At 43.5% G+C, this 22,404-nt stretch overlaps 1 protein-coding gene and 1 pseudogene across 9 annotated transcripts in view; both read left to right on the top strand.

The window, feature by feature from the left end:
* The first annotated feature begins 744 nt into the window (after positions 1-744).
* The window catches only part of MAP3K4 (mitogen-activated protein kinase kinase kinase 4), an 84,343-nt gene continuing 62,683 nt past the window's right edge, over positions 745-22,404 (top strand). For 4 of the 9 annotated variants that reach the window (XM_036223439.1, XM_036223440.1, XM_036223441.1 and 1 more), the window contains exon 1: positions 747-1,025. In XM_036223439.1, coding sequence (XP_036079332.1) covers positions 889-1,025 — 137 coding nt within the window. In that variant the 5' untranslated portion in view covers positions 747-888. Of the gene's footprint in view, positions 1,026-22,404 lie in introns of all 9 variants that reach the window. The other 5 variants (XM_036223453.1, XM_036223442.1, XM_036223447.1 and 2 more) reach the window with 2 other exon arrangements.
* LOC118606753 lies at positions 3,639-3,757 on the top strand (annotated as a pseudogene).

Genomic DNA, 22,404 nt, shown 5'->3' on the forward strand with positions numbered 1-22,404 from the left:
GGGGTCTAAAAACCCAGCACATTTGAATGGAATATACGTAATCTTAAATGATGCTGTCTTCGAATTAACTCTGGACTTCACCCCATGACAAATTCTGCAAATATTTGCAACTTAAAACTGCGAAGCCGCAAGTGCTGAGTACACCGATGCAGTGGGAATTTCGGTAGTATTTCTGGATCTCTGAAATAATCTGCAGAACGTGTTTTTCTTTCCTTTTTTTTCCGTCAGCGTAGCAGCACGCCAGCCCTGGGGCAGATCAGCGCCCCACGACGCGGTGCCGCGGTCCGAGGGCTCGCTCGGCGTCCCTTGTGCCCAGGGGAGAGGAGGGTGGCTTTCGCGTTCCGCGTTCCCAGCCTTTGTTTCTGCGGCCGCAGAAACCTGCGTTTTCCGTGTCTGTCGAAGAGCGCGCCTTCATCGGAGTGGACCCCCAAATCCCCGCCCCTAGACTCACAGGTCCCCCAAAGCCTCCTCGCCCGCCTGAGCCTCGTGAGCGTTTGCGTTCCATCTAACCCTGTTTCCGAGGATGGCATCACCTTGGGCGGTGACTCACTTGCCAAAGTTGACAAAGCACTTCGGAGGCGTTGACCGCCGCGGGACCCAGGGCGCCGCGCCGCCGGGGTCGCCCCCGCCGCTGGCCACGCCCTCCGCCCCGCCCCCCGCTCGTGCGCGGCCGAACCGGCGCCGCCGCCCTGGGAAGCTTGTCCCTCGCCGCCCGCCGTAGCCCGGCGCTGGCCGGTTGCCGTTTCCAAGATGGCCGGGGCGCGAGCGGCTCCCGCGGCGGGCTAGGGGCGGAGGCGGAGCCGAGTCACTCCCGCATCCCGGGGCGCCGTCGCCCGCGCCCCGCTGCAGCCGCTCGCCCTCCACGGCCATGCAGAGCTCCGTGCACGGATGAGAGAAGCCGCCGCCGCCGCCGAGCTGGTGCCCCCGCCCGCCTTTGCCGTCAGCCCCGCCGCCGCCATGGAGGAGCCGCCGCCGCCGCCGCCGCCGCCGGCGAAACCTGAGCCCGAGCGCTGCCGCGCGGCGAGGTGAGTGGGGCGGCCGCAGCCGGCCCGGCGCGGGCGGCGGGGCCCGGCCCGGCCGCAGCTCGGTCTGGGGCCGAGGGGGCGTGGGGGCCCCCGCTTCCCGCCAGGTGCTGAGGGCAGCATCCAGGCTCGGCGGCCGGGCCGGAGGGCGGGGTGCAGCGCTGGGACCCAGGGCTCCGCGGCTGGGTGTGCCGGGGGGACCCCGGCCCAGGGCCAGCCCCTGCAGCGGCGCCGCGCGCGCGGGACGCGGGGACCTTTCCCCCCACCCTCCACCCCCCCGCCGGGCCCTGCGGGAGCCCGCCCCGCCGCCAGCTGGGCTAAGGGCGCCGCGCCGAAACTGCTCCCACCATCACTGAGGGCAAATGCGCCCTCCTCCCCGCCCCCGTTGGAGTGAGGGAGGAGACCTGGGAAGCAGACGCGCGCCGTGGCCCCCCGCGCGGTGCCCGCTGGCCCTCGGGTGAGACGCTGCACGGCGACCCTGCAGACCGGCGGGCCGGCCGCCCTTTCTGAGGGCCCTCTGCCGGCCTCACGGGTGGCATTGTGCAGGTCGTGGCTCACACGTGCACGTAAAGGAAAGGACTGATTTGTCTAAAACTTCGCTACCGCAGGAAGCTCTAAGAGGGAACTTTGGTACCCAAAGCATTTGTTGTATTTTGTCCCTTTGGGACGCTGTCAGTTAGCTTAATGTCATTTTTTTTTTTTTTTTTGGACCGGGAGAGCAAACTTGCCGTAACTGAGTAATTTCCCTCTTCTTACATGCCAACGTTTTTATGTTCAAATGTCCTCTCACTCCGGCCTTCGCGTCCTGGAGTAACTTGCAAACTGCTGCTCCCTTGGCCCCCTGTAATGAAAACGCTTCCACAGCTCCTCCTGCTTCTCACTGTCCTGCTCTGAGTCCCAGGAACCAGGCAGCAGACTGTCCTCTTCTTTTTCCTGCCTAAAGACATTTTAAACAGATTCTGCGGCTGCAGTTAGGTAGATGATAGGAGTCCCTTTCTTGCTTGTCATGACCAGTCAGCCTAAACAGATTTGTTTCATTTTTATAAGCTGTGAAGAAAGTCGTTTTTCATTTTCCTTAATTCTGAGATACTTCTCAGACATGTCGGTGGACTTTTAAGGAACAACTTCTCTAAATAATGGTACATGGTGTGATAAGAATTCATTTATTTCCTTTTAAATACATCTGCCATTTATAGGAGTTGTGTCAGCTTATTCAATTTGTTAGTGGATTCAGTCCCTGAACATTTGACTCCTTTAAGTTTTTTTAAAAAAATAGTAACGAACATTGACCAGATGCTTAAAATATGCCATTTTCTTTGCTTCTCTTAACCCATTTAATCCTTATAATAATGCCGTGAGGCAAGTCCTGTTATTTATCTGTGGCAGATGAGGAAGCTGAGGCACAGAGGTTAAGTCTCTGGTCTGAGGTTTCACAGCTAGCAGTGAGCGCAGATCCAGCTGCACGTTCCATGCCCTTAACCCCCGTGAAGAAGAGGTGTGATTTCATTATCCAGATGGGCGGGTCAGAAGTTATAATTCTGTATAATTACAATTTGGGATAAAATAGATGTGAACTTTCTTAGGTAAAAGTAAAAAGGGCAGGGGGAAGGGGGCTGTGCTGTAAAAAAGACTGTTTCTCCAATGATTAAAAGAAACCTCGATTTTTCAGCCAGGTTTCTGTCTTTGTTAAAATAAAAATAGGTCAGAATAATGGGCTTCATCCAACTTTAAGTGAACAGCAGTGTACGGAACAAGAAGATCTCGGAAATATTTTTCTTAGCAACATTGCAGTTAATTATACAACAGCTAATCTGTAACACAGATTACTTGACAAAGCTGTTATTTTCTCTTATATACACTCCTTGTTACCACTGCCTCTTCGATACACAGAGCTGACCACTGACAGACTTACTGTAAATCATCAGTAAAAGATGCATCAAGGGTTCTGCTGCTGTTCATTTGCATTTCTCTTATTTACATTTTTAACCACTTTTAAAAATCTCAACATGCACATTCAAAATGTGCTAGATGCCACATTTTAACACATCGGAGACTACTAACGTGGTGTATGTGCTGCCAGGTTAACTATTTTGGGGACAAACAAGAATAAGGCTTCATCTGCCGTCTTTGTTTACCTACTTTGTGTCAGTGCGTCATTGATTAGGAAGGCTGTTCTAATGCACAGGTTTTTTGTAGAGTGCAGGCCTGCACATGTTGGCCAGTGTACCGCTGCGGCAGGTGCCAGCCCAGCACATCTGCTCGGTGCATGCTGACGCGAGAGTTATGCAATGACCGAGGAACACAAAACAAATAGGTGATAGTCCTCTATTACAGTTTTACGTGGCGGCTACTTGTCCTTATTTTTGATAAAGATTAAGGATAAGGGTAACAGTTGTTATTGTTGGTGATTCAACTTAGAAATAAACATTCCTTATAATTTATTTTTCAAGCTTCTGGGTCAGTCGTAGGAGATCCTGTAATTGCAAGGAGAGCTATTAAAACTAATTTGGAACAATTTACTTTTGTGATTTCTTGACACTACACTTAACGTGGATATTAAGGCCGATAAAAGACTATTCGTACCTACTGTAAGCTCATTCAAAATATGTGTGTAAAGTCTACGGCCGTGCCACCCTGAACAAGCCTGATCCCAGCTGATCTCGGAAGCTAAGCAGGGTCAGGCCTGGTTAGTACTTGGATGGGAGACCACCTAGGAAGACCAGATGCTGTAGGTGTAAAAAATACAAAAATAAGGGATTGTCCTTGCAATCTGTGAGGTCAACCAAAGTTTACCTTGCCTAAAAAAATAAATAAATAAAATAAAAATATATATGGTTAAAAATAGCCTCATTGTTCTCATTTATTGACCTCATAAAGTACTTGTTATATGAACTTAGAAGTAACTCTTTTTATCCAGTGATTTTATCTACTGTTTATATAATACGGTTCTTGTAAGTTCATTTGAAAAAAACAGGGTTTCACTACAAAAAGTGCTTGAATGTCCCCTCCTTGGCAATTTCATCTTTCAACTTGCATGTCCCTTTTGAGCCTGCTGCTTTCAGTCTCCACACTGGATGTCACCTGTTCGTCCCAGGGAAATCCACCTTACGGTGCAGCCGCAGACCTTTGGGGCCTCCTCAGTGGTGGGCGAGGCTCGAGACCCTTACAAGGGTAGATCCCATGGGTGCATGGGAGGGCTCCTGGCAGAGAAGTGGGACCGTGCAACAGCAGTCCCAGGAGGCTGCAGTGATGGGAGAAGGTCCCTCGTGTTCTGAAATGGGGATGCTTGTCACTCTAGGAGGACTTTGTGGTCCCTTTAATCGTCATATTGCTAGAAGCTGCTTCTTCCTTCACTACGGTCTCTTGGTGTCTCGTAAATCTTGTCCTGAGCTCTACAGAAATGCGGGGATATAGGTCCTGACTGCTTGCTGGATACATTTGCCTTAATAACTTCCTGTTACTTAATTCCTCATTCTTCAGTGATTATCTTTTTACTCATGGCGTTCTGTTTTCTTAGTCTTCTCACTTGACCAGGTGGTATGTGTTCTTTTTAAAGACGCTTTCATGTTGTCAATCACTAGGTCATTGGAAATTGTTTAATGCGGAAAAAAGAAGGGATGTCAGAGAAGGAGTTTGGCGGGCGAGTGCTGTGGGGCTTTGTGATTGGCGTTTTCTTGGCAGGCGCCACAGGCAAGGTCTCGGTGCTGTGTCTCAGCTCCCACTCAACTTTGTCTGCACCTGGCGGGTCAGGGTGCTTTCTTGCCTCTAGAAAGCCAAAGTGTAATTAAGAGTTTGATTGGTAAGCAGTACGTCAGCAAGGGGAATTAGATGAAATTAGTTGAAATTCCTGACTGATGTTCACACACCAGGGAGGTTGGCTTGCATCCTTGTCAAGCATACCGCTGCTTTTAGGAGGAGAGGCCTGTGTGTAGAGCCTCACCCTGAGGATTTCATTTCTTTAGGCTCCACACAGGCTGCTCTGCCCCCACCCCCTCCCCTCCCCCGTCACTGACTTTCCTCAGTTGGGTTATATGTTTGTTTTTCATCTTCAGTCTTTCTTTAATTAGTTTATGACAAACCTTGCTTTCCCTGCTTTCCTTTGAGGTATAGTATATCCTTGCTCTTTAAATACATTTTAAAAATCCTGAATGGTAGATTTTTACTAATGGTGAATCTCAGATCGCCTAACTGTCCCTACCCTTCCTGTAGTCCACCTTCTGCACCCCTCTCCGCACCCTAAGACTCTGTCATGGTTTCTGAAAAAGGTGTGGCAAAGGTGTCAGTGGCTGGTGCTTTCATAAAATGCATTTTGACACTTGTGATTATTGTGTTCAAAAAAGATCATGATATGTAGTTTTTCTGAATTTGTCATAAAATTTAGAATTTTGTGCAGCTATTAAAAATTGTTTTGAATTACTTTGAATTGTTACTAAAATTGAAATTGATGAGATTCCTTATGTTATACAAAGAGAATATTGTTGCAAAATTTTTAAATAACTTAAATTTTCTTTTTAAAAATTTATTTTTAGTATCTATGATCTGTCTGAGCTGCTTATATCCAGCTGGTTTTCTTTAATTATTTTTTTTTTCATCCTGGATAACAGAATCGTAGGTTAAAAATAATATCAGCAGTAACAAAGGGCTCACTTTATGGTGGTCTTTTATATTAATAGCGCTATTATTTAGAATCTCTAACTGTATTCTCAACTTGTCTGTTATGTTAAAATGCTTATCCCTTTTTAAGGGGCATATTCGAAGCCACCGTATTTTAAAGGGAACATTATTCCTCTGGAAAGTAGGTGTGGAAGATACATTCTTTTATTTCCCACATACCTCACACTCATGTAATAGAGTGAAATTTGCCTTTAGATATTTATTTGCTAACAGTGTAGGCAAAATGGAAATTTGTTTTGGAACTGTAAGACCATTCGTTATATTTTGCAGACATCAGTAAAGGTATTAGTCTCATGGATCATACGGATGCCAAATGTTTATAAAGTAGAAGGGAAAGCTATTAAGAATATGTTAGGCATTCTGTCAAAAGCGTTTCATAAGTGGATTTCATTTCAGCGTCATTTCACAGAAGTAAACCTTCTCTTCTGTGGAGAAAGGTGGGTACTAAGTGTCAAAGCTGATCAGATTGATGTTTTTCGCGGAGTTTTTTCCCACTGAGCGGGGTATTTGAGAACACTGCTGAACCTTAGAATGTTCCGAATAGGCTCATTAGAGGACAGCTAGTTTATCTTGAAAAATCGTTGAAATTGTCAACCTTTGTAATCTTTCAGTGGGAGTATTTTGAAAGAAAATTTAATACATGCATTATTTTTATGGTGCCATTAAAATTCTACGGAACATTAAAATGCAGGTATAACTTGATTTTCTCACAAAATATTTAGAATTAATTTTTTGAATGTGTAAGTATTTAGTTTCATTCTGATAAGGAATTAAAGCACTTACTAATGCAGTCTTACGGACTGGAGGACTCTTAACTTTCATTTAGTCTGACTGGCTGGCCGCTGCTCACAGCCCCGCAGGGCTTCAGAGCTGGAGGGGAACTGAGAGATGCTCTGCGCCACGCCTTTTATTTTAGAGTTGACAGAACTGGCCTGGAGAGGCTGCAGCGCCCCCAGGGTCGCAGCCCAGGATCCAGGTCTGCAGGTTGCTGCTTCCCTTTCTCTGCGTCACGTGTCACGCTGCGCTTCCCTGGTTCCTGTCCCGGCTGAAGGTGGCTGAAGGTGCTTCGGCCGCCAGACTCCTAGCCCCGCGCCTGCGCAGGCCCATACGACCAGCTGCGGGATGCTGTGTTTTCTGGATTAATTAGGCCGACAGGGTAGAGCAGTGATGGAAGGTTCGTTTACGGAAAAATAAATGCCAAAAAACCACCCTGAAGTCTCCCCGAAACTCCCACTGCACACAACCTTTTTTTCCTCATAAAACTTTATTTCAAGTTTACAAATAAAGAGGAGCCAATGCTCAAACCTGTTTAGACAGCCTGTTCTTTGCTGTGCTCAGTCTTTAGCCGAAGCAGGCATAAGATTGCAGTTTCTCTTCTGTGGTAGTGATATTGAAACTGACCGTTTTGTGATCTGCCGTAAGAAATATGTTTTACAACAGTACTTGTGTGCCGCATAACTGAAATAAAAATTTATGAAACAGTGTTTGACCTTGCAATATGTAGTAGTATTCTGATAATTCTTATTCTGTTCTATTAAAAAAAATGCTCATTGCGACCCATTAAATTGATTGAATTACCCTTAAATGGGTTGTGACCCTCACTTCGAAAAAACATGGCTCTACCAAATAAAAAAAGATACTGTTGTACTTTGTCCCTTGTCTCTTGAGATTGAGTCAAACAGCCGCAGAGCTTGTAATGCTAAATGACCAGAAGGCTTTTGAAGAAACTAGGCAAGGCTGGGATCCAAAGAGTCTTTCCTTGAAAATAGCGGGAGTAAGAATGCCTCTTATCTTTGTCTCTCAAGGTTGTTCTTGTAGTTGTTTATCCTCAAGACACAAAAATTATAAAGGCGACTTTAAAATTTAGGATTAGTTTGTGAGAAAAATTGGCGTTGGAATATATGAGTACCTTAAGTAATTTATTTTTTCTCTAAAACACTAAAACGCATTTAAATTTTTTTCCTATAGAGCAGTTTTCAAAAAAAAAAAAAAAAGGTAACTTATCCTCCCCTGCTGTATGTGTGTGCATGTGTGTGTAATTAACAACTGTTTTGAGTGGTGGTGAGATTTTTGTTGCTTTCTTCATACAGTTCTGTGTTTCCCAACTCACGTATCTGAAGAAGCAGGACATCAGGGGAAGATACTCCTGGCAGCATCGGAAACATTTGCCATGATGCTTCAACCCAGAACTGCGCTCATGCTTTGTAAAAGAAGCTCTTAGAAAGTTTTACCTGACTCTTTGAATATCTAGGTGTAATTTAATAGAAAACCGAGGAATATGCATGTATTAAGAAATGACTATTAAAAAGGGATATTCATTATCCCGTGTGAGTGAAATTTAAAAACTCAACCTTCAATGTCCTGACCGGTGGTCGGTAGTGGCTCACTGCTTCATCCCATTCGCCCATTAAGCCTCCTGTACCATTAATTTATTTCCTTTGCGCTCACTCTACGATTAAGTGCATACCACGTGCCAGGCAGTGCTAAGCCCAGGCCCTGGGCCTCCAGCGACGGATAAATAAGACGTGGGCTCTGCTTGGTGACCAGGCCCTCTCTCTGAGACAGTTGGTTAGGTCCAGGGAGCTTTCTTAGTAGATCTCCACACCCTGAGATTTAGCTAGAATTAAGGGGGCCGCGAGTTTCTCTTAAAGTCACATTTGTAAAGAGATCTCATACTGTATCTGAACACAGATTTACCACTCAACAGGAGCCAGTTTTGAGGCTCCTTTAAGCTTGAGGTCCACGCCAGGTAGACCTGCTGAACCCCTTGCCTCTTAGAATTTAAGTCTCCATCCACACTGAACACCTTCCCAGTTCGTGAGCAGGCTGTATCCTTGCTCACCTTCTTGCTTTTGCGTAGATTGGTTCCTGTTTGTCAATTACCCGTTCCTCTCTTTTCTATCAGAGTCATTTCAAATGGCACTTCTTTTGTGAATACCCTCCCAGGCAGATGATGATTTTTATTATATATAAGCATAATATAAAACATGTCTTCAAAGAATTTATAATCTAGTTAAGGAGAAGAGATAAGATAATGGAAACATCATAATTCATGGTCTGGTGCAGAAATGGTAATAAGTTTATGTATGTCGTCTACCCTTGTGCCATCCTTCAGATGGTATGACATGTTTTATATAATGGTCACAGTGAACTTGTAAAATTGACGTGCATTCTCCAGATGAGGAAAGTGAGTTGTTAAGAGATGTATTAGTTCAGAATACCTGGAGCTAGAACTCATCTGTGTTTGTTACACTTCAGAGTCGGTGGTTCTCTGTTTTATGTGCTATCCCCTTAGGCATAAATGTGAAAGGAGGTGGTGAAGGATGGTTTACTATAACAGTAAGAGTTATCACAAGGATGATTAATTGCCAAGTAAATTATACAGGATGGGAAGAGGTCCCTTCAGACTGAGGTGGGCTTGATATATTATCTTAACAAATTGTGAGCTTTTGCCATGTGAGTAAACATTTTAAAACATTTGTAAATGGCTCCATCATATCTCATGTCATACCGTAAATCATTTAAGTTATTACCAGTTTCTTACTATTCTAGATTGTACACAACTCTGTCTGCTCCTCTGGCTGCTCTGGCAAAATCTTTTCCTGAAAGTAGAATTTGAAAGGAGTTTGAACACTTTTTAAGAGTTTTAATATCTGTTGTTAAACATTTCTCGCTGGAAAGATTAGACAAACATATAGGTCACAAATAGTGTTTACCTTACTATGTATTCTCTTTCTCGTTTTGAGTATTACAAAAAGTCTTTGCTAATTTCAAAGCCAGAGACGGTTATCTAGTTTTGATTTGAGTGCCTGGTTACTACCATAGGTGGGACCATTTTCATGTTTTATTGCTATTTAAATTTTTGTGAATTATCTTTTTGTATTCCTTGCTTATTTTCCTTTCGGTATCTTGGGTTTTTTTTCTTGCCAGTTTTAATGAGTCTTTTAAAAATTAAGGACAGTGTTTTTCTCTAGTTTAACTTTTAATTTATATATATATATATATTGGAGTTTTAAACATTCAAATAGCTATAGCTTTTCTTTTAAATTTTCTTCCATTTAAAGCTAGAAAGTCCAACACATGAAATTAAGGGAAAATAATTTCAGACCTATTTTTTGGGAAAATACCAGAAAGTCTCATAGCTTACATAACACTGTAAGCCATAAAGAGCTCATTATGTGGGTTTTTATGGTTATACATCACTGTAAATCTTGTTCTAGTAGCCATGCACATAGTAGGTACTGAATAAATATCTGTCGATGGAATTAATGAGTTAATCTAATGAACTATCAGTGGCTGATCCGGGTTCATTAAGTTTCCTGGTGCTTGGTCCTTCGTTTGCTTTCCATTTGCTCGTATTTTCTGAGAGTGAGTGAACCGATGAAAGACAAAGGAGAGCCCCGTCTAAGGTGTCTCATGCAGGCTTCTAAGCCCGTTCGCGTCCCTGGGGGCTGCCTCTGGTGTCTGAGTGAGCGAATGCAGACCCCGCCATGACGTTCCCCTCATTCGATAGAGGATTGCCTTCCTTTCAAATTCTCCTTTGCTACTGCCTTTTCAAATTAATTTTTTAATTCGAAGTCCATTACTTTAGTTTGAAATAAGAATAAGTTACTTTTTTTTTGAGGACTGCTCTAGTGGAAATATACTAACCTTAAAGTATACATGTTTGAGTTCTGGACTCCCAAAAGCATCGCATCTCTAGGGAATCAGAAAGTACTCTAACTGGAGTCAGAATTTACACTGCGGGGGAAGAGAACTATATGAGTAGGGATCTCACCTCTGTTTGCTTTTTTTTTTTTAAATAGTTTTCTGCACATTAAGAGAGTCCCAGTTTATATTGTGTTGTTCCCTCAAAAAAAAGAGAGAAAAAATAACTTCGTTGAGTTATAATTTATATACCATACAATTCGCCCATTTCGAGTGCGCGGATCAGTTGCTTTAGTACATTCCCAGACACGTGCAGCCGTCACCACAGTCAACTTCAGAACATTTTAGTCACCTGGAAAGGAAGTCCTGTACATTTTGGCTGTTGCCCCTCAACACCCGTCCCCCCCCATCCTAAGCAGCCGCTAATCTACTCGCGCTTTCCATGTATTTGCCTATTCTGAACATTTAATATAAATTGAACCATATCACGTGTGGTCTTTTGTGACTGACTTTTAAATTAGCATAATATTTTCAAGTTTCATTCGTGTCGTACCATGTGTCAGAACTTTATTCCTTTATATGGCTGAATGATATTACATTTAATGGGTAATGCTACATACATTTTGTTTATCTGCTCCTCACTTGATAGGCATTGAGTTGTTTCTGCCATTTGGCGTTACGAGTAATGCTGCTGTGAACATTGTGCTCAGGTGTTTGTGTGGACATACGTTGTCATCTTTCTTGCACATGTACCCGAGAGTGTAATTTCCGGAGCATGTTTCTCAGCGCGGCTGCTCCATCTGACATTCCTGCCAACAGCATGTGAGAGGCGGGCGTTGTGCACTTCCTGCTCACACTTATTTTCTGATTTTTTTATAACCATCCTAATGGGTGTCAAGTACTATCTCATAGTTTTGGTTTGCATTTTCTTAATGATGGTGAGCATCTTTTCAGGTGCTTTTTGGCCATTTGTATATCCTCTTTGGATAAGTAGCTATTCAGATTTTTTCCCCCCATTTTTAATTGGGTTATTTGTCTTATTTTTTAAAAAAAGTTTTTTTTATTGAATTGTAAGAGTTCTTTATATATTTTTGATACAAGTCCCTAACTGGATATGTCATTTGCAGATATTTTCTCCTATTCCGTAGGTTGTCTTTTTCACTTTTTTGAGAGTGTCCTTTGATGCATCAAAGTTTTTAATTTTCATGAAGTGCAAGGTATACAAACAACATGAGCTCTGTGATTACCCTGGCTTTCTGCCTGGAAGCCTTCTCCAGACGGTGGCACAGGGAGGAGAATCCCAGGCAAACCAGAGTGGTCTTGCTGAATCAAGGAGGCAGGTTGGAGTTCAGGGAGGCTGAGGCAGTTGGAAGTTGAGGGCAGAGTTTGGAGAGGAAGGCGTGATGTAGAAAAAGAGCCAGAAATCTGCCTAAGGTTTCCTTGAGTCTTTGAATTCAGGATGCACTTGCATAGGATAGAAATCCCACAAGATTAAGCAAAGAGCCAGTGGGGAGCTGTGAGCTGGAAGGTTCTCAGAGCTCACATGGGGCTGAGAGGCATTTGAGCCCTCATTGGTCAAAGTGCAAAGTCTTTGTTGTGTTGTCCACTTGGGGCGTTCGATAGGTGGAAGGGTCACATCTGAGTAGTGGGCTCAGCTGTTCCTAGAGTAAAGGCATGCTTGGGATTGCCGTACCAAGCTTGGAAACAAGTCTCGAAAGGATAAAATGGAACTGGAAATAACTTAACAGCCTACAAAAAGACAAAGACCAGTACTCTTTAAAAGAAGATGGTGAAATCCAGATACTCAACAAATAAACCACAATGTCCAACATCTAATAAAAATTACTAGACATGCCAATAAGCAGGAAGAGATGACCCCATAACCAGGAGAAAAATCAGTCAGTAGAAACAATCCCAGAAATGTCAAAAAATGATGGAAGTAGAAGAATTATCAAAATAGTTACAATTATGTTCAAATATTTAAAGGAGAACATGTATATTGGAGAAAAATAAAAGATGTAAAAAAGGACACAAATGGAACTTCTGCACATGAAAAATACAGTCTCAGAAATGACAAATACACTGGATAGGATTATCAAAAGATATGACACTGTAGGAAAAAAATTATTGACCTTGTGGAAATAGCAGTAAAACTATGAAAAATATAGTACAAGACTACACAGACCAGACAAAAATATAAAAGACATCAATGACATATCTGATAATACCAAATAGCATATGTGTAATTCAACCTCCTTAGAGAGGAAAGAAAGGGAGAAACTGAAAAATATTTTAAGCAATAATGACTGTAAATGTTTCAGATTTGATGAACACTAAACCCATAGATTCAAAAAGTTCAGTGAGCCCCAAGAAGGATAAACACAAAGAAACTGTCACTGGAAAAATCTCTGCTTAAATCTCTTGTTCTTCCAGTTTCTACCCATGTTGTCAGTCTTTCAAATAACTTTAATCTTAAAATGTTTCTTTTTTCTGCTTTCACACTTCTAGTATTACACGAAACATTCTTCTTTCCTTCATTTATCAAACCATGTTGTTCTATGTTTGCTTAAAACCATTTTTTCCCCCAAAGGCTTTGCTTTTATTGTATTTAGTTATAGCCTTGATTATGAACCATTTAAAGATTTTCCTGAATATTGCTAAGTTAGCTGTGTTACTAATTGTTATGTTAATTAACCACTTTTATAGGGAGTCTGGAGGACTCTTGACTTTGAAAAATGTGTATAAAAATTTACATTTGGGGACTCATAGTCCCCATGATCGAGATCTAAAGTAATGCAGTTTCTATACTTTAACTACTTTTGTACGTTCCCTGTATTTTGTACATGTTGCATTTAATTATACGCTGAGACGCTTCTTTTCTGAAACCGTACGTGGCGTTTGTGTTTGGGATACAGGACTTTAGGCCCACATTCCAGTAAATTTCATGCTGGCCCCGGTATTCAGCCACAGTCACCAATTATGTTCTTGGTAAAGACAACTATGAAATTAAAAATAACTTTTATTTTTTCTTCTAAATTTTTTTAGACCCATTTAAATTTTCCCAGTTTACATGGTTTTTAATTAGAAGAAAGTTATGTTTTTCATGAGATAAACTTTGTGTGTGTGTATCTTTCAATGCATCTTTGATTTTGGGTAGTGTTTTCCTTCTTATATTCACTTGCCATTTTTAAGGATTTCATAATTCCTAAAGGCAGTTCTCCTCTCAAGTGAACAGTTCTTTTTCCTCTGTTGGCTCTCGGCAGGTGAACTTGTTTGTTGAATAGTATAGACAGAATAGCCGTTTAGGTTGATTGTAAGATGGAATAGTTGAGAAGCTTTGTGTATGAAAAAGTCAAGGTAGTGTTAGGAAATTGTGTATACCTGTGTGCCTGTCTGCTAGTGTCGGGCGATATGGTAAACGCTTTGGAGAGGAAGGTGGTTGCACGCACGTCCCTCCCCGGCTTAATGCCCTCCCTGGCTTCCCTTTCTCCTTAGGACGAAGGGCACAGTGGAGGCGGGGCTGCCCGCTCCTCCGGCGCGCCCGTTCACTCTGCTCGAGGTCGCAGGGCCTTCGGGTTTCTCAGACGAGCCGCATGCTGTCCGGTCTCTGACGCTTCTCTCCCAGACTCTTTCCCCTCCTGCTTCCTGTTGAAATGTCCCTTCTTCACAGGAGTTTGTCACCATCCGATGCTCAAAGCTCGATCCCGTCTGTGGGTGTGCTTTGCAGTCTTCCTTCCCAGCATAATTCAGAACTCGCTAGAAACACTCGGTGTGCCCTCACATGCTGCACACCTAGTTCTTTCTACAGACTGCAGTCTTCAGCGGGCGGGAATGGGAATGCTCTTGTTCAGTAGGGCGTTTTTCCTCCACTCCTAGCGCAGCACTGGTCCGTAGGGCCCTTGTCGAATGAAGGGAAGCAGCAGCCTGGTGTGAGGATGCTCTGTTAGAGGAACGGCAAGTTGGGGTTCCTGGGAAGGTGGGGCGTAGTTCTGATACTTGGCCAGGGAGGCGAGTAGCTTCCTGAGGGAGAGAGGATTGGAGTTCGACCGTTTTTATACGATATTCAGAAATAAGTAAGCCAGGCAAAATCCTCGTGCTTTTTTTCTTTTTTTCTCTTTTAAATTGTAGCCGAGCTGGGTCCCACTGGCTGGATTTAGGCTCGCTGTCTTACGCAGGTCAACACCGTTATTAAAGGTGAGGAAGTTTAGACTTAGTGGTTAGAAGACTTCAACAAAGATGTGAGCCCTAGAGGCGACCAGGGTACTAGACCTCCAAACTGCCTCCCAGCTGGTAGGGCCCCCACTCCACAGGGGGAGTAGGCCCTGTGCCTGCCCCTCGGGAGGACAGACGTCACGGCGACTTGGGAGTGGTGGCGAGCTGAAGGTGGGGCCGGCGGGCCCTTGGGGCTGGACCAGGCCTCTGGTCGCGGCCCAGACACTGGCCAGCGGAGCACACAAGTGCCCTTTGCAGCTCTTGTTCCTGCTTTGTCACCGGAGGATTGTGAGAGTATCTGAGGGGACGTTGGGAAGAGAAAACGGGATAACATTGGTAAGGTGCCTAATCAAGCACCTAGTATGGAGCTATAGGTATTGGTAATGAGAACCTCTCATTACGGACCAGAGTTGGCCTTGTGGGCAAAGAATCCGTCCTTAAATGGTGCCATGAGGCTCCGCCGAGGGTAGATGACATCACGTGTGGTATCCAGCGCGGCGCCTGGCAGGTGGGCAGCACGCAGTGCCTGACGCTGGCGAGCACAGTTACAATGAAAATTGCTCATCGCTATGTGACAAATTATACAGCCGATTAAAAACATAAACAGGAATCTGCTGCATACCCCAGTTCTGGAAGTCACTTTTATTTTAGCATTCATTTTTCCTGGCTTTATTGAAATATAATAGACAATTAGTTGCTTCTATTTACATTGTACAATTCAATGAGTTTTTTCAGGTATAGTTGGCATACAATATACCAGTTTCAGTTGTACAGCCTCGTGATCAGAGATCCACATAACTTGCACAGCGATCACTCCACTAAATCTTGCATCCCGTTTTCCTCATATATTTATTACATTATTACCAGTCTTCCTCATGTTGCACTCTGCATCTCCATGTCTATTCTGCGACTGTTCACTTGTACCTCTTAATCCCTTTGCCTTTTTTTTTTCTGCCATCCCCCTAAACCCCCTCCCATCTAGTGGCCCTCAAAATATTCTCTCTCTCTCTCTCTGAGTTTATTTCCACTTCTCCTGTTGTTTGTTCTTTACATTCTACATGAATGTGAAATCATGCAATATGTGTATTTTTCTGTCTGACTTATTCCATTCAGCGCAATACCCTCTAGGTCCATCACAGCAATATCTTTTTCCATCCCTTTCATTTTAGACTCTGTGTGTCTTTTAATCTGAAGCGAGTCTAGTCTCTTGTAAGCAGCATATGTAGGGGTCTTGTTTTCTTATCCATTCAGCCTCCCTATCTTGGTTGGAGCATGTAATTCTTTTCTATTTGAGGTACTTGTTGATAGGAATGTAATTGTTGCCATTCTTTATTCCTGTTTTTGATACATATTTTTTTCTTTTTAAAGAAATCCCTCCAACATTTCCTGTAATACTGGCTTGGTGTCAGACATTCCTTTAGCTTATTTTTGTCTGGGAAGTTCTTTATCTGTCCTTTAACTCTATAAATGATAGCTTTGCTGGATAAAGTATTCTTGGTCATAGATCCTGGGTTTTCATCATGTCTAATATTTTGTGCCAAGCCCTTCTGTCCTGCATAGTTTTTTTTTGAGAAATCAGCTGCCAGTCTTATGGGTGCTCCCTTGTAGGTAACTAACTGCTTTTCTCTTGCTGCTTTTAAAATTGTACCTTTGTATTTAACCTTTGGCATTTTAATTATGATGTGCCTTGGTGTGGGCCTCTTTGGGTTCATCTTTCTTAGGACTCTGAGTTTCCTGGAGTTGTACGTCTATTTCTTTCACTAGGAGAGGGAAGTTTTCCATCATAATTTCAAAAGCTCTTCAGTGTCTTGTTTTTCTTCAGGTACCCCAGTGACATAGATATTTTTACATTTCATTTTGTCCCATAGGCTCATTAAATTACTGTCATAGTCTTGGCTTCTTTTCTTGCCATTCAGATTGCGTGTCCTTGGCTTCCCCATCCTCTCTATCGGTGGTTCGATCCTCTTCTTTATCCACTCTGTTTCTTCCCTCTAATATACTCTTCATCTCAGCTGACGTGTTCTTCATTTCTGACTGGTTCCTTTTTATAATTTCCATTTCCATGTTTATGTTTTTATCTCTTTGTTAAAGTTCTCACTGAATTCAACTACTTTCCCTTAAGTTCATTAAGCATCTTTATAACCAGTGTTTGAACTCTGCATCTGTTAGATTGCTTGCCTCTGTTATTCCTGGGTCTCTATTCTGTTCTCTCATATGGTTTCTGTTTCTTTGTCTTTCCATTTTGGCGGCTTTTCTGTGTCTCTTTCTATGTACTAAGCAAAGCTCCTAAGTCTCCTGGTCTTATTAGTGTACATTTGTGAGGTGGGTGTCCAGTGGCACAGGCCTGAGAAGGGTTTAGCTGCAGGCTGAGTTTAGTCCCACCCTGTGCCCCTCTGGGGCCACCTGTTAAGACTCAGCAAGCAAGCCACAGGTGCTGTGCTTATAGTTGCCTCGAGAGGCCACTCCAGAAACCGAGGTCAGTTTCTACTACCACTGTGAGTCTTGGCGCTGCTCAGCAGTGGGCACCTGACTTGCGGAGGACCCGCCTGGACGTGGCTGGGGTGGGGCTGTGAGCTGGGGGAGGCGGGGTTTCAGGGACTCCTCTGGGTGGAGCCACCTCCATTGTCCAGTTTGTCGACGTGTCAGCTATGGCGGCGCTGGGTCCCCACACTGGGAGCGGAGAGGACTTAGCAGAGGAGCAGTGGGCACCGCCGGCGCGTCCGTCCGGGAGGGAGCCTCGCCTCCGGCCCTCACGCCGACCCCTCGGCAGCCCCCCGTAAGTCCCTGGGGCCCCCCGCGCGGCCGACCCCGCGCTGGTGCTCGGGGGAGCAGGTCTCTCCCCGAGCAAGTCCGCTCGCGGCCTCGGCCCCTGGACGAGGCGCCTGCGGCCTCCGCTGCCCCCGCCTCTGCCCCACTGCGCCCCGGGACGGGGACCGGGCGGCCTCGCGGCCTCGGCCCCTCCTGCCTCCTCCCGTCGCGGGGCGATGTCTCTCTCTCCCTAGTTGTAGGGCATCTAGGCCCCAGGTGACTTCGCTTGAGCGATGAACAAAGCCTCCATCATCGACGCCATTTTTTTTTCTTGGAAGTCACTGTTTTAAATGGAATTTTTTTACCTACCATTAAATTTTTTTTTTTTAAGCCACAGCCATTACTTATATTGATAAAGAATCGCTTAATTTTATAATTAATACTGCAGTTTTCATTTAGTTCTGACTCTTTGTCTTTTATGCGTTATAGTAACACCAAATTTATTCAACATTGTCATGGAACTGTTCCATATAATGCTATTATTTAACTCTTAAAATAATCTTTTAATTTTGAAATAGTTTTAGATTTAGACAGTTGCAAAGATAGTGCGGAACTTCCGTGTGTCCTGCGTCCAGTTTCTCCTGTCGTTAAACATTACTATGTACACTTGTCGCAGCTAATGGAGCCGTATTAACACATTATTATTTACTAAACTCTGTACTTTATTCAGATTTTATTCTTTTCCTGCTCCCAGATCCCATCCCCGGCGCCATAGCACTTTGGTCATCATGTCTCCCTGGCCGCCTCCAGGCCGTTGCTCAGACTTTGTTTTTGAGTTTCAGGGCATGGCGGTCATGTGTTTTGTAGACTGTTCCTCACTTCGGGTTTGCCTGCTGTTTTTATCATGGTTTGCCAGGACTTATGGGTTTGGGGAAGGCGACCACAGAGGCGAAGTGTCCTGGGCATCATGCGAGGGGCGCACGCTCTCAGCGTGGCTTGTCGCCGCCATTGTTAGCCATGGCGCCCTGGCTCGGCTGGCCGAGGCGCGCTGGCCGCGGTTCCCCAGTGCGCAGGCGCGTGTGTTTCTCCGCCTTCGCCAGCGCCGCGCTCTGAAGCAAGCCGTTCCCAGCGCGGCCCACGCTAGGTGGCGGGGAGTTAAACCCCCCTGCCTCCAGGGGGGGTCGTCTACATCAATTACTGGGCCTTTTTTCTGCGCGGGAGATTCGTCTCTGCTCCCGTTTATTTAGTAATCATTCGTATCAGTGTAGACTCATGGATTCACGGTTATAACCCAGATCTGTGTCATTCATTTTGTTGCTCAAATTGTCCCAGCTTCGGCTAATGGGAACTCTGCTCCACGTCCTTTTGACATACTACATTGGTTCGTGTTTTGGGTTTTGAGCCCTTCCTTGCCTGCTGCACTGGAGAGTGCTCCAGGCTCGCGGTCCGTCTTCCTTGCTCCAGTCCGGGGGTCTGTCAGCCAATTTCCGGGGAGTCCAGGTTCTTTCATTGGAGCCTGGCATAGGAACCCAAGATCTGGTTCCCAGGTAGATGAGTTTTTTTTGTGCTGATGTCAAAGCAGAGGTGAGAGAGTTAATGTCCAAACTGTCCTGATGGCTTGTGCCATTTTTCTTTCCATTTCTTTAACTGAAAACACTGGGAGAATATCTCATATGCTTGTGTCCCCTAGATTTATTCTTCTAACAGAGTTCATCTTTTGAATGTATATGTGGGTCATAAAGCATATTTTTGTTAATTATTTTTAAAATCAAATTAGGAAAAAAGAGAATTTGAGCCCAGGAGATTCAAACAGCTCATGTGTGTCCTACAGAAAGTTGCTTTTCAGTTACTTGAGTTCAAAGAATGACAGGAAAGTAATTCATGATATAGTGTTTTTTTTCCCCCCACAAATAAATTCAAATAAAATTAAAAGAATTTAAAAATTTTCTCATTTGTAGGAAGAGTAGGTAGAGGGAGATCAAGTTCTTTACTGTTACTTTTAAAGTTTTAAGCATTTTTCTTGTTTCTCATAATCTCTTCAATGTTTTACATGCACTTAGTGGATTATAAGACCCTTTGTGTTTTCTGCCAGCTTTGATGCGTCTTTCCATTTGCCAAGTCTCCTTGCCTTAGCTCTGTGGTTCTTTTTAGTTAAGCCTCAAACAAACTTTGAATGAATCCTCTTTTTTGTTTTATGTTGCTTTTTAAAATATTCTTCGTTGGCATCTAATTGCGAAATACTCCACGACGAGACCGAAGTGGTGCTTATTTTCATTTCTCGTTTTGCAGGGACATACCCCGCCCCCCCCCCGGGTGCTCTCTGCATCCGTCCCCCTGTGCACCCAGGTGCACCTAAGAAGGGCCTCATTCCATGTTGATTGTCCCCTTGCTAATCTGTTACACTATCTAGTGTTGATTTGCCAGGCTCTGGATAAAGATGTGGTGTAGATATGCTCACATATTTTTTTGGAGGTGTTAGACCTGATAAAAATAAGAAAGTACACCTGAAAAATGTCTTATTGTTTGTCCACTTGCTTTTAAGTACTCAACTGTTTGGAGCAAAAGTGCAGAACTGACAGAAATAATCACATTTTGTCTTTCATCTGTAACATGATTATGTATTTAAATGCCCAAAGCATTTTCCTCTCTCTTTTTGTTCTAGTTCTTTTGAGGTAGTCTTCGGATTAACCAAAAGTGACAAATAATAACATGAAGTCTTTAAAGGTCTTTGTTGCATTTGTTTACATAATTTTGTAAGTTTATTTTCTGAAAGCCTTCATCTGAAAATATTTTTTAAACAGCTTATAATAATTTATATTTTTAATCATGAGTAAAGTTTTTCCATCTGGAATAATTTTTCTTTAATTTGATTTCTATCTTTATGTATTCTTTTTGTTTTTCTTAGTTTAGGACTGACAAAGTATGTTTTGCATAAATCTATGAGTGAAGTAAATAAATGACTTCTACCAAAAGATCTAAGTCAGGCAGGCCTTAACTACTCATCTACCTGACCTGTTCTAAGACCTGACCTTGTGCATTTCATTTCTTCTATAAACATCCAGCTGATGCTCACGGCATCATGAAACCTTATGACAAAGAGGCTACTCTCTAGAAGGCCCATGATTTTCTATTCCCACCAATTGAACTATACGCTTATTGAGAGAGTTCCTGGTTTGTTCCTAAATCTGTTTAGGTCTATTGTATATTTTAGTTGTAATTGCATAATTAGTAAACTGTTAGACAAATATTTGAAATGTGAATGCAAAAAAGACTTGTAGTTTTTATATAAACTAATTTGGACTACTTTGCAAAGTCTAAACATAGTTCACAAAAAGAATTGTCATCAAATTATGTATAGGAGAGAACTGTAAAGTTTAAGAAGAAAAACCATAAATATACTGAAAAACTGCTCCACAAATTCTTTAAATTCTCGTTCTATTTTAAAGAAACGGTAGAGATTGCAGATGTTGCTCTTTGGTTGTGGTGTTCGTGACAAAGCGAACTTCTGTCTTCTTTCAGGGACTCTCACTGAAAGGCAAGGCTCTGGCCCTCATTGAAGTAATGATGGGTTTATACTCATTCATGGGCTTAAGGGACAATAAAATATTGAAGTTTTGTAGATGTGCTTGGTTATCTGTTATAATTGAACAAACCATACCAAAGCTTAATGGCCTCAACACCATTTATCACCTGTTAACGGCATTGAGTGATTCTTCTGCCTCTCGTGGTGGTGCCGGCCTCACGGACACCTGGGAGGCCCAGAGTAGCCCCACGCGTGGGCCGGCGCGTCGGTGCTGGCCGGCAGCTCAGCAAGACTGCGGGCCGGCTGGGCTCTCCTGCACGCGGCCTTCCCACCCAGCTAGGGCGGCCTTTGAAGGCCGCGGCCGCCCCTGTGCAGTCGGACTTCTTAGGTGGTGGCTAGTTTCCCCTGGAGTACAGAAGTGGCCTTCTTAAGGCTCGGGCCTGGAATTGGCCCATTGTCGCTTTTGCTACATTCCATTGGTTAAGGCAGATCACAGGGGCACCCTCAATTAAAGAGTAGGTGACTCACAGGGTGTGACTGCTTGGAGGTGGGGCTCCTGGTGGCCACCAAGGTAACAGCCACCACAAATGTTTCCACTTTGGTATTTTCAATTTTTAATGCTTTTAATATATATTTTTAAAATTAACTCATTGACTACAAGTTTTGGTGACATTTGATAAGAAGGCTTCTGATAAATGAAAGCGTTTGCAGGCAAACAAAATAATTTGGTCAAAACTTGTCTTTTTACTAATAAGCTTGGAAATGTAGGTAATCAGCGCACGGTAATCCGATTCCAACACCGTTATTCTGTGCTCCGTGCCCCGTTGCTGCTGCTTTGGTCAGTAGATAGTCGTTCTGGCACCTAGGGTCGCAGTATCACTTAACATTATCATCAGAAGTAAATAATCTTTAGTTTTTGTAGCCTTTAAGAAGTGGCATTCTTTAAATAATTAAATGTGATTTTATTTTAATAGAATTTAGATAACTTTATCAAAGATGAAGTTACCTACCTCACAAGTTCATTTATTCAGCAGGTAGTTACTGGGCACTGTTCTAGTCACCAGGGGACCGGTGGTAAAGAGACAGATGGGCTCTCTGCTCTCACGGAGCTGCAAGTCTAGTTGCGAGGATAGTTTCTTTTTCATTTCCATAGGAAGTTTATTTTATTTTATTTTATTTTATTATTTTTTATTTTTATTTTTATTAAATAGCTACTTGTTTAAGAAAAAGTAACCAAGACTCACTAGGTTTGTGAGTCTGAATCAGTGCAAAAGTTAAATAGTGAATGTTGGAAAAGCTTGAGGTTTAACAACAGCTCACCTGGAGGTTAGCTCATAAATGCTCAGCTATATATAGGCTGATACAAAGATCAACTAACTTACTGATTAATTGACTCTTACAGTATGAACCAACCATGCAAGCTCAAAATTAGCAAAGGTCCTTTGATGTATACTGCAGGCCCAGGAAACTGTACAAGGTCTTAAAAAAGAAACCTGGAATATCCGCCCCATCTGCCTACCTCTCCCTCCCTGCCTTCCCGCCCCCCATAGCAGAAGCCCCTCCCCCTTTGAGTTTTAC

This window comes from Rousettus aegyptiacus, unplaced genomic scaffold (assembly GCF_014176215.1).
Source record: "Rousettus aegyptiacus isolate mRouAeg1 unplaced genomic scaffold, mRouAeg1.p scaffold_m13_p_1, whole genome shotgun sequence".
Classification (NCBI taxonomy): Eukaryota; Metazoa; Chordata; class Mammalia; order Chiroptera; family Pteropodidae; genus Rousettus; species Rousettus aegyptiacus.